The sequence below is a fragment of the Chlorella variabilis genome (assembly GCF_000147415.1).
Source record: "Chlorella variabilis unplaced genomic scaffold CHLNCscaffold_8, whole genome shotgun sequence".
NCBI lineage: Eukaryota > Viridiplantae > Chlorophyta > Trebouxiophyceae > Chlorellales > Chlorellaceae > Chlorella > Chlorella variabilis.
In genome coordinates this window covers 1,665,987-1,677,485 of record NW_005435080.1, presented here as the reverse complement: position 1 = coordinate 1,677,485, position 11,499 = coordinate 1,665,987, and the positions used below count along the sequence as shown (strand labels likewise).

At 63.0% G+C, this 11,499-nt stretch overlaps 4 protein-coding genes across 4 annotated transcripts; 2 read left to right on the top strand and 2 right to left on the bottom strand.

The window, feature by feature from the left end:
• Window positions 1-1,639: 1,639 nt before the first annotated feature.
• CHLNCDRAFT_22567 (hypothetical protein) lies at window positions 1,640-3,266 on the top strand (the record flags this gene model as incomplete). The annotated part of the gene is made up of 6 exons (XM_005848509.1): window positions 1,640-1,760; window positions 1,904-2,040; window positions 2,158-2,345; window positions 2,440-2,516; window positions 2,657-2,809; window positions 3,019-3,266. Coding segments are annotated over 6 exons (924 nt in total), but the record flags the coding sequence as incomplete, so codon positions are not given.
• Window positions 3,267-5,675: 2,409 nt separating this feature from the next.
• CHLNCDRAFT_51961 (expressed protein) lies at window positions 5,676-6,852 on the bottom strand (the record flags this gene model as incomplete). The annotated part of the gene is made up of 5 exons (XM_005848314.1): window positions 5,676-5,809; window positions 5,958-6,137; window positions 6,256-6,322; window positions 6,468-6,589; window positions 6,819-6,852. 5 exons carry the CDS (start codon window positions 6,850-6,852, stop codon window positions 5,676-5,678), a joined length of 537 nt encoding a protein of 178 aa, XP_005848376.1.
• A 210-nt stretch (window positions 6,853-7,062) lies between these two features.
• CHLNCDRAFT_22214 (hypothetical protein) lies at window positions 7,063-7,491 on the top strand (the record flags this gene model as incomplete). The annotated part of the gene is made up of 2 exons (XM_005848508.1): window positions 7,063-7,159; window positions 7,307-7,491. Coding segments are annotated over 2 exons (282 nt in total), but the record flags the coding sequence as incomplete, so codon positions are not given.
• Window positions 7,492-8,446: 955 nt separating this feature from the next.
• On the bottom strand, window positions 8,447-9,370 carry CHLNCDRAFT_145136 (hypothetical protein; the record flags this gene model as incomplete). The annotated part of the gene is made up of 4 exons (XM_005848313.1): window positions 8,447-8,462; window positions 8,644-8,807; window positions 8,982-9,163; window positions 9,280-9,370. 4 exons carry the CDS (start codon window positions 9,368-9,370, stop codon window positions 8,447-8,449), a joined length of 453 nt encoding a protein of 150 aa, XP_005848375.1.
• Window positions 9,371-11,499: the final 2,129 nt, after the last annotated feature.

The window sequence follows — 11,499 nt, the reverse complement described above, 5'->3', positions numbered from 1 at the left end:
TGTGAGGGCTACTGGTGCCCTGCAGCAATGACGTGCCTGATCCCATGGTGAGTGGCTGGTGGGTGCGGCGGGTTGGGGCACGGCACGGCGCCCCCGCCCCGCCATCTTCTTCTTCTCAACTCTCTTCTTGTCTCCTCTTCTCCTGATCTCACCGCAGCCCCCTGGGAGCCCACGGTGAGGCATTCAGCAGGAGGAGGAGGGGGTCGGGCACCGGTCAGGCAGCTGCCCATGCAACATCCAGCTCACCTTTCGTGCAAAAGTGCACTGCAGGGCCTGGCCCGCGCCGCCCCCCGACCCCTACAAGGCCTCGACCCCAGGCAAGGAGGCGCGGTGGTGTGCCCCGTACGCCTACAAAGAGAGGCCAGAGCTGGGCTGCGGCGGAGCAGACAAGGCAAGCGGGCTGCTGTGTGTTGACAGCAGCAGAAGAAGGATGCAGCCGCGCAGGAGCAGTTGGCTGTGGCTGTGTTCCTGGGCGAGCGATGCGACAGGATACGCCTGCCTGCCTGCAGTGGCGCATCATTCCCGGCGCCGCCTTCCCCACCGCGCGGTGGACGGCTGGATCGGGCTCCCTGTATTGCGACGGCGGGAGCTTTTGCCCCAACACGACCACCAGGCTGGATTGCCCACGCAGTCACTTTTGTCGGCAGGGGACTGTGGAGCCTGCGCGCTGCCCGCCTGGCGTCTCCTGCCCTCCTACCACCGAAATACCAGACTCAAATTACACAGGTGGGAGGGGCACCGAGGGGGCCGTACTGCACGGCTGGCACCTTGACACAGCAGTGCTGCTAGTGCTGGGAGCAGCCAAGCGTTTGGACGTCACAGCATCAACCCGCCGATGGCCTGTTTGTGCAGGCATCACTGTGGATGCTGCTATCCTGCTGATTTTGGGGGCAGCGTACTTGGTATCTCAACGATACAACCGTGTCCTGCTCCAGCTCAGCGCGCGGGAGCGGCTGAAGATCACGTGGGGAGCAGCGCCAGAGATTATGGTGGTGCGGGCCGCGCCTCGCGCCCGCACCCCCACGCCCACCCCAGGCTCCCGCTCCCGCACCCGCGCTACCCCTGGTGCCACGGCACCTGCAGCGGCGGGGCGCGGGCTGCCGGGGATGCTGGCACGGCGCCGCGCCGGGCACTCAGCAGCTGGCAAGGGCGGCGGTCAGGTGTGGGCGGCCTTCCGTGGGCCCGAGGCAGAGGCAGCTGCGGCCGGCTACGCGCCCCTGCTGGATGAACAGCACCTGTCATCGGGCGGCGGCGCTGGCGAGGCTGTGGAGCTGTCCCAGGCTGGAGGAGGCAGCCCTGACACGGGCAGTCCTGTGGGGACGGCTGCAGCTGGCGGGACCTTGTCGCCATCGCACGCCCGCTTGGACAGCATTGACAATGAGGATGAGATGACGCCACGCCACCTGCACACCCGCCTGGTGGCGCCACACCGCCAGTCGCTCTTGTCCAGCCCGCTCAGCAGCATCCACGCTGGCACAGGCGAGTGGAGAGGCCAGGACCAGGCAGCCAGCCGTGTGTGCCGGCCTGCCTCCCTGGGATGTCGAGCTGGGCAGCGACCGCTGCAGCCCTCTGGCCACCCTTGGCCACGCACCAATCCAAGCGACCATAGCCACGTACAGGAGTGCACAAGGGGCAGGCGCTGCGCATCGAGTTCAGCGAGCTGGGCCTGCAGCTGCGGTCTTGCGGCAGGAAGACGGTGCTGCAGGGCGTGACGGGCGTGCTGCCTGCTGGCTGCGTGACCGCCATCATGGGCCCCTCTGGTGAGTCTTTCGCTCGGAGCACGGCTCTCAGCAGCAGATTGGCCAGGGCGCCTCTCGCTTTTGCTGCTTGCACATCTTCATTCTCCAGCTGTGGGTACCGCCTGTCAGGTACCAGCCGGGCGTGCTCCTGCTCCCCCCGGCAGGTGCGGGGAAGACCAGCTTGCTCAACGTGCTGGCCGGCAAGGCACACGCGTACGGAGTGCAGGCTGGGTCCATCGCCATCAATGGCCGGCCCGACAGGCTGGAGCGCTACAAGCCCGTCATGGGCTTTGTGCCGCAGGTGGGGGGGCGCCGGTTGGAAGTTGGGCAACCTCGCCCGCCGTCGGGCAGGGCTCCAGCTCTGTCCTCCGGACCCAGCGAACAAAGCTGACTGCCTGCCGGCCGCCACCCCCCGCAGGATGACATCATGCACGCCAGCCTCACCGTGCATGAGAACCTGCTGTTCTCGGCGCGCTACCGCCTGCCCGCACGCTGCAGCCGCGAGCAGCACACGCTCTCGGTGGAGCGCGCCATCGCGGTGCTGCAGCTGGAGGACGTGCGGGACTGCCGGGTCGGCAACGAGGAGAAGCGGGGCATCTCGGGAGGGTGAGCGCTGCTTGCCCGGCGGGCGCTGCGCCCGCGCCCGCGCGCCGCCCCCCTCGACCGTGCTGGCCCCCCCGTGCGCCATCTGCTGCTTCAGGCAGCGCAAGCGTGTGAATGTTGGGCTGGAGCTGGTGGCGGACCCCTTGCTGATGTTTTTGGATGAGCCCACGAGCGGTGGGGCGGGCATCGGGCGGGTGGCAGCAGGGGCGGGGTGCACTAGCGCTCGGGGCTGGCTGCCTCTGTTCAGCGGCCCCCGGGTGCTGCCCTGGCACCCGCCTGCCTGAGGTGTGCGCGGCAGGGCTGCCTGCCTGCAGGGCTGGATTCGAGTGCCTCCAGCGCCCTGGTTGCAGCGCTGCAGGCAGTGAGCCGGTCGGGCGTGACTGTTGCCGCCGTGGTTCACCAGCCCTCATGGCAGATCTGCCAGAAAATTGGCCACCTGCTGCTGCTGGGGAAGGGGGGGCGCACAGGTGGGCTCGAAATGGCATGCACCTGATGTTCTGGGCGATGCGTGTGCTTGCCTTTGGGAGCATGGGCGTTCACTGTGGGGGGTGGGCATTCGGTGTGTGGACCTTTCAGCTGGAGGTGGCCGACTGCGAGGGTTGGGCCCAGTCAACCAGTGCCCGGGATGCCCATCTGGGGACCTGAGCCTGCTGCCCTCCTGCTGTGGCGCTTCCAGTGTACTGCGGCCCGATGGCTGGCGCGCAGCCCTACTTTAAGGGGCTGGGCTTCCGGCTCCCGGATTACCAGAATCCAGCTGATGCCTTCATCGACATCGTGAGCGGCGAGCTCGAGCGGCCTGGCCAGGTGGGCGCCGGGTGGTCAACCCCATGCAGATTCTGTGCGGCCCAGCTCTCATGCTGCCACGCCGTGTGCGCGCTGCCCGCTGCAGGCCACCGCCTTGGAGTTGTTCGATGCTTGGGATGAGCACTGTGGCCGCCCACGCAGGCCCGCGTTTCCCTCCCCGGCTTCCGGCGGCGAGGTGGCCAAAGAGGGAGATCAGCCGCCGGCGCCGGCCCCCCGCCCCAGCCGTATGGATGAGCTGCAGGAGGTGGAGGGCGGCGAGGCAGCAGAGGTGCAGGACGACGGCAGCGCACTGCTGGGTGATGAGGTAGAGCGGCGCAGCTGGCAGAGACGCTTCAGGTACCTGGGTGTGGGCCGGCAAGTGTCGGTGCTTTCCAGGCAGGGCAGGTGTGCTTGGGTGGTGAGCAAGGCTGCTGAGCAGTCTACCCATGGCCTCTCCCCTGCAGGGAGGCGGCCCTCTTCGGCGGCGCTTCCCTGGCGGCGGGGGCCACCGACGCCTGGCGGGCTGCGAAGCGGGTGCTGCCTCGTCTGGATGCCTCTCTGCCCCGGGGGCTGTTCACACGGCACGAGCACGGCCCATCGCCTGCAGGACGGGCTGACGCCGGGCAGGGAATAGGTGGGCCAGCGATTCTGTGCCGTGAAGCACGGGCGCTGGTGGCGCGGCAAGCTGCATCAGAAACATCGAGGTGCACGTGACTCGGCACAAGCCTCCCTCATGTGCCCATTGGCTGCAGGGGCTCGTGTCGTGCCAGGCTTCCTGCAGCAGTTCATCTGGTGCCTGGGGCGTGCGGTGCTGAAGCGGAGCAGGGAGCCGCTTTCCATATTTACCGACTACACCATATTTGCGCTGGCTGGTACGCCCATCTGCCTGCCAGGGCACCAGGCGAACCCAGCGCATGCCGCTGCTGCCTCACAGCCGCATCGCTCCTTGCAGGCATGACTCTGGGCCTCATTTCGGATCGCGGGCGCGAGACGATCATGCACTGTAGGTTCCATGTTTGTGAGATAGAATTGCTGGAACAACATGCAGCTTCCCACGTAGCGGCTTGCCAGCCTGTGATACCGGCGTCGTGCCTGACGGCCGCGCGTGTTTCTGTTGCTTGCAGTTGCAGTCAGCATTACGTACTCAGGTGTGACGCGTGGGCTTCGCGGCAGCATTGCAGTGCAGGACCCATCTCTGCCCCCCTCCCCCCTCCCCCCTCCCACCCCCCACCCCCCACCCACTACTGGCCTCCCAATGACCCTCTCCGTCCATGCAGTGGTTGCGCTGGGCCTGCTGAGCACAGTGGGGGCGCTGAACACGTTCAGCCAGGACCGCGTGGTCTTCTACCGGGAGGCGGCCTCAGGCGAGGGGCGGGGAGCGATGCAAAGGACGCTGGGCAACACTGTCGGCCGGCTTGTTCAGCGCATCTGCACTGGGGCGCCGCAACCTGTCGGCCTACCCCACCTCCCCCGCAGGCCTCAACAGACTGGCCTACTTCATGGCGCTAGACACATTCGGCCACTGCGGCACCGTGCTGCGGTCTGCAGTGTACTTCTCGGTGTACTACTCATTTGCCTATTGCCGGTGGGATGAAAGGGCTGAGAGGATGAGTAGGGGGGGGGGGGGGGGGGGGGGCGGGGGGGGGGGGGCACCTCTCGGGGAAATGTTTTGGATTTTGAAAGTGATGCGGTGGAATCAAAACAAAACTGCCACCCTGGATGTGCAGGGCGGTGATCTGGCAGATGCTGCTGGTATCCATTGGTATCACCTACTGCTGCACTGGGATGGCATATCTTCTGTCCCAGGCCAGTTTTTGGAGGCTGCTGGCAGTTTTGCAGGGAGAGGGCGGGAGGGCCATGCATCCTTGCTCTGCTGTTCGTGCCCTGGCTTCACCCTGCATCCTGCGCTGCACCCCCTGGGCCAGCGCAGGTGATGGAGCCCTCGGCCGCGCAGCTGAGCGCCGCCGTGCTGGCCCTGGTCAACACGCTGATTGCGCGGCAGGCCCACCCAGGCGGCCTCTTGAAGCTGGCGCAGCTGTTCAGCTTTGCGAATTGGGGCTTGCAAGGTTATGTGATTTCTGAGAGCAACAAACTGACTGGTGCGTGATGGTCTGGCCTCTTTTTTGTGCCTGGCAGGGGCGTGCGGCCAGCACATTACCGTAAGGTGTGGCCAGGCAGGCGTCTGCCATGCAACCGTTGGCTGCCGCTGCCTGGGCCTGCAGGCGTGTGGCTGCTGGCGCGCTGCGCAGACCTGCAAAACCTTCATTACGACGTGCGGCACTATGGGCTCTGCCTGCTAGCACTGTTTGGGCTGGGCCTGATGTTCCGGGTGGCAGCGCTCGTTGCCATGCTGACCTTGAATCGGGACAAGCAGCTTTGACGCACAAGTGGGGCCTACAAGTGTTTAACCAACTTTCAACAACACGCCTTACGTTGCCTGGTCAGTGATCCCACGGTTTCGAGAGCATGTTACTCTTGCAGAGACGAGCCGCTACCTCACAACAACAGTTGCACGCACGCCATGCACGCGACAGAGAGGCTGTGTGGCATTCACCACTCATCCTCATCGCTGTCCATTTGCGCCTGTGCACTGTACTTGGGGCGGGAGGCGCCACCGCTGCCGCCGCGCCCCCGCCGCGTGCTGCGCCCGTCAAAGATGATGTTGGATGGGTCCACCTCGTCGCCTGTGGGAGGTGGGGGCAAAGAAGGGGCCGGGGCAGTGCAAGCTGTGGGCAGGGCACAAAGGCATGGGGAAAGGCAACAAGGCAGGCAGATGGGAGATGCGCCAGCAGTCGGCGGCTCGGCAGTTTGTGCAGCATGTCGGCACTGCACCTGACAGCCCCTCCTCAATTTTGCCCCAGCCCTCGCCACCCTGGTCGCCAGCAACCTTGCGCTTCTTGCTGGCCGACGGCTTGCTAGGGCCCGCGCCATTATCGGCCTGCTCCCCGCCCGCCGCCGCAGCTGCTGGCTCGCCTGCTGCTGCCGGGGCCTCCTCCTCCTCCTCCTCCTCCCCTGCAGCGTGGCAGGGGCAGCCAACATGCTTGCCTGCTTGCTGGCGTAGCAGCGAGCCCATGCTGCCAGCGAACATGCCAATCCCTCTCGCAACGCACGATGGTCTGCCAAGCCACACCTGCCTCCTCTGCCTCGTCACTGTCGGCATCAGAGTCGTCGTCATCCTCCTCCTCCTCGCCATAGTCCTGCAGTGTGCACATGCAAGCACTCCACATGGAGCCGCAAAACGTAACCATCGACAAAACAATGGGCCACGCAGGCTGGCCTCGCGCTGCAGCTTCAATAGTCAAACAGGCAGCATCACATTGCCGCAGCTCCACCAGCACACACCTCCTCATCAGCATCCTCGTCGTCGTCCTCCTCCTCCTCGCCTCCTGCTGCCGGCTCCTTGTCATCGGCTAGGGGCGCCTTGCCCTTGGCTTTCCGCAGCGCCTCGGCCTCGGCCCCATCCACTGCGGACAGAGCAGCAGCAATGACACATCGACGACGAGCGTGTGGAGGGCAGGGGGCAGCCACCATGTGGCAGGGCGCTGGAGAGAATTCAGCGGTGAACACCGCCGCCGCCCCAACGCACGCCCGCCCGTCCGCACCGCCGGCGGTGATGGCCACGGCATGAGCACTGCGCCCTTTGCGCCGCGGCCTCTGCAGCCCCAGATCAAGCCTCATCTGGTGCACGCACACCTGCCGAGCCCTCCTGCTTCTCCTGCTCGGCCATCTGTTGAGCCTACCAGGTAGGAGATCGGGGTGCTGCTTGATCCTTGGTCAAGCGAGCCTCGTGACGGTATGCAAAAAGGAGCTCAATATTCCGCGGGAGCATCGTGGAAAGCAGTAATGGCAAAGAAACTCTCAAAAATGTCTGAAGCTTGCTTTCATGCTCCTTGCTTCTTGCTTCATGCCCTCTGAACCTGCATCACCCTGTTAAACAATGGCAGACCGGGAGCAGGAGCTGTTTGAGCTTGTGGATGAGGCGGGGAACACGCTCGGAACGGAGCTGAGGAGCGTGGTGCACCGAAAAGGTGCGAGTGCTGATCACAGGCAGCAGGCACGTTCTTGCGACACGACTTGATTTTGCCACCCACTGCCCCTTCCGCCGCGCAGTGCCGCCAGCTGCACCACGCTCAGCGTTTGCCGCCCCCGCTTTGCCCACACGCTTTGCCACTGCTTCACAGGCCTGCTGCACCGCGCGGTTTATGTCTGGGTTTTCCGCCCCGACGGTGCGCTGCTCATACAACGGCGCAGCCCGCTGAAGCAGATTGGGCCCGGCCAGCTGGACTTGTCGGTGGCGGAGCACCTCCAGCCGGGGGAGAACTATGTGCAGGGTGCTGTGCGGGGGCTGGCAGAGGAGCTGGGCATTGTGGTGGAGCCGCACCAGCTGCGGGGGCCGCTAGCACCCACCCACCGCCGGGAGCTGCACCAGGGCGACTTCCACGACTGCGAGCTGGTGCAGAGCTTCAGGCACGCGCTGCTGCCATTCCGCTGCGGCTTAATTTGTTTTTCAATTCCTATGCATCTGCTGAACTCTCTTCGTACTCATCTTTGCAGGCTGAACAACTATTGCGGCGGCATCAGCCTGGACGATGGCGAGGTGTCAGAAACCAAGTGGGTAGCCCTAGAGGAGCTTGCGGCAGCTGTTAACACACACCCCGATGAATACACTCAGGTGGGTCAGCACCCGGGGAGGGCGCCAGGCCAATCTTCTTGGCGATTGTGCCAAGTCCGACTGGTTGCCCTCCAGCTGCAGTGGTTTCTGGACGAGATGGTCTCACTGGACTGGTTCAGGGCAATGGATGATCAGCAGAATCCAGAGCGGCAAGTAGGCATGCAACATGCGGCGCAACCGTGCCAACCGCTCGCGCCGCAGCAGCTTCTTGGGGCAGCATGATTGTCTCGGGCGTCGGTTGTTCAGGTGTGTATGTTAAGTCAGGCATGCCCAACAACCCATACCAAGAATGGAAATGGAAATAGAAAATGGATGGGTTCCAGATCAGCCATATGTGCAGCATCTGTGAACAACGTGTTGATCACTGATTAACTTGGCAGGGCAACCCCATTTTCGGGCTCGACTGAACTCAAGCTGCGCCACGCAGCGAGTGAGCCAGCGAATGCAACTCCTATTGTTCAATAGAACAAAGTTGCTATAGAGGGAGTGAACCAACGGATCAAAGTGATGGGACATGAAAAACAAACTGGTTTGCAAATTCCTAACTGCCTCTCTCATCAAATCAACGCGCATGGGAAGCAAAGGCTGTTCTGCCATCCGGGCAGATGTGCTAGACCAGAACGTTAGGCGGCTTCAATCGGAGTGGCGATCATGCATAGCGCTTCCTGTTGGGGCACGTGGGGTATACGTAGCTACACAAGATTGGGTGGGGGTTAACAGCAACTCATGTCAGTGTTCAACATTTCGTCGCCACATTGCAACAGGCACAAGCAGGCAGGCACGCACACGAGGGGCGATCCCGCTCCCTGAGCTGCTGCCGAGTATTGTGCCCACAGCTGCCCCCACCTGGAGTAGACGCCAAAGTTTGCGGGCTCGTAGAGCGGGTCTGTCGTGGTGCACGACTGGGCGCACTCGCGGCCTTGCACACGGATGTTGCTAAGGTTGGAGCAGTCGGGCTCGACGCTGTTGCAGCACTGCGGATCGCTGCACTCATTGATTCCGCAGCCTGTCTGGCCACCCACGCAGCAGGCGCCCGCAGGGCAGCGCACTGTATTGATCGAATTGCAATCCTGCAGCACAGAGGAGAATGCATACGGCAGAATTATGAGCAACTTGCAACCTGCGACTTTCAGTGGTGGCATCAATCATTATTATTACACACACTGTTGGCGTCTGTTCCTCACCGCGCAGCCCGTGCCGTCAATCTTGCAGACTTGCTTGCTGGTGCCCTGCCAGCACTGGAACACGGTGCAGCCATTGGAAGAGCAGTAGCCTTCCTCACACTTCTGGCCGCTGGCGACGTTGGGGCAGTCGCCATCCACGCAGCATTCAGCGCACACATACGGGTTGCTGGCGCAGTACTTGCCTGCATGTGAACGCGAGACAAGATTCAGTGGGAGGGCACTTAAGAGAACAGGAAGACGCAGGGTTATGCACCAGAGAAAAGACCCCCAACACCTAGTGCGGGCCGCTGGCCCTCACCCACGATAGAAACATTCATGGTGCCGGTATTGTATCGCAGGTTGCAGTATGGCTTGGCGTAGCAGCCACCATTGAAGAATCCTCCCACCATGCTGAGGGTTGCATTGCCACAGCACTGGACGGTGGTGTCGTAGCAAACGCCACATTGTGCGGTGCCGCCTGCGTGCGAGGTCAGGGGCGCGCAAGTGGTTAGCACAGCACAGCTGGTGCTTGGCAAGCACCGGATCTGCATGATTTGGGAGCGCAGCCTGTGCTGAGCACGACACAGGAGGCATGTCCTATGCTCGGCTTCACCTGGGCAGGGGCCATCGCCACACTCGGCGCCGTCCCTCACGCAGATGTCTGGGTTGTGTGACAGCACAATGAGTTCTGCCACACAAAAACTCCCTTGATTTTTGCATTTCCAAATGCTTGAATTCGCAATCGACAGATGCAGCAGCTTCCCAGCTGCTGCCACCTTCCAACCAGCTGCCCCTTTCGTATTCGTATGTTTGCATCTTCATATTTGAAACTCCCCCAAGCTGGGTCCCAATTGGTCCCCCAATTGGGCCCCCAAAGTTCGGTTTTTCATATCGACAGCTGCCTTCCTATATAAGCAGCGCTCTTGCCTGGTCTTGGCATCTTTTCTCTCCCTTTGTGCTGGGGCGCCCCTGTGTAACAGGAGCCCGCCGCCCCAGCCCCGCCCGAAGGAGAAGGATCCTGCCGCTGCGACCAGCGCTCGGCAGTCACCCCAGCGCTCTCACGAGGCTCCCCGCTCTCACACGAAGACAAACCAGGCCGGCCGGAACCTTCTGGGCCCGCGCCGCCATTTTGCACCACAGGTTGGTGCAGACTGCGCCCACCAAGTATTCAGAGCTGCAGCACTGGACGGCTGGGTCGATGCACGTCTTGCCGCACATGGAAAACCCTGCAGTCGTTGAGCAGGGCGGGCCCGGGAGGGGTGCGATGCATGTAAGGGCAGTGTGCAAAAACAGAACGCCAGGCATTTGCACAGAAAACACGGCATCTCCGCGAGGGCGTGCGGAATGCGTGCCTGACGGGCAGACGCAGGCATTGAGGGTGCCGTCGCAGGTCTGGGCAGGGATGGTGCCAGCGGGTGTGCTGCTGGCGTAGGAGCCAGGGCACGTGATGCCCAGCGAGGGGTTCGCAGCGCAGCACTGCTGCAGCGGGTCGATGCATCTGTCGCCACACTCGATGGAGCCTGCATCACAGCATGTCGAAACTTTGTGAGGACAAACGCGGCATAGCTGACCGGCTCAGCGCCAATCCAAGCCAATTCCTTCGGGAACGCCTAATAGAATCGCCAAGGCTTCGGCACAGGCCTCCCCGGGACCCATTCACTACTAGTGGGGGGTACTGCACTTGGCGCGTCGGGCAGATCAAATAATGGTCTAAAGCTAGACGTTAAAACCGGGAAGTTAAGCCTGTGGAGGCTCTTCCCCACCTTTACCTTTACCTTTATGGGAGGGATAGCTTTGCATGCCTTCAACACAAGACTAATGCAGGCAGTCGTTGCAAGCGCAAGCGTGGCAGGCGTTGCAAGCACAAGCGCCGTCCGCCCTGGGCAGCCAACAATCATGAATATTGATGTGCATCCCAGGTAGGCCTCCCGGTAAGGATGTGCCCCATGTGTTGCCCGCTGATGTGGCACCTCCCCCGATTCGTCTGGCTCATCAGGCACGCTCTCTCCCGCGATCCCTCCCTTTCCTTCGCCTTTCAAAGTCTCTAAGGCTTCTATTTCTCCCCTCCCGCACCCCGCAGCTGCCGCAAATTTAAAATTATGAACCAACCTGTCATCCTTTATGCCTTAGAACGGCGCCAAAACGGCGCCAAGAATGTGTTTCTCACTAAGTCAGATGTAGAGGGCATCATCCGGATCAAGCAGGGCGACCAGCAGGCGCCCTCAGGCCGGCGGCGGCGGGGTGCGGGAGGGGGGGCGGCAGTGCAGGGCGGCACCAAGAACTACAGCAAGAAGGTGCTGCAGTTCTTCCAGGTGCTGAAGGGCGCTGGCGGTCAGGACATCCTGTGCCGCTGCGTCAAGCGCAGCGGAGAGTGGCGGTGGTGCCCCGTGGTGCCGCTCGAGGAGCTGCCCCGAGTGATCAAGGAGCACCACGAGCGGGCGACTGGCTTCAGCGGTGTGGAGAAGCTGTACACACATGTGAGTGATACAAGGGGTGCAATGCTGCCGCCAGACCAACTGGAGAGTGCTCTGCATCAGGC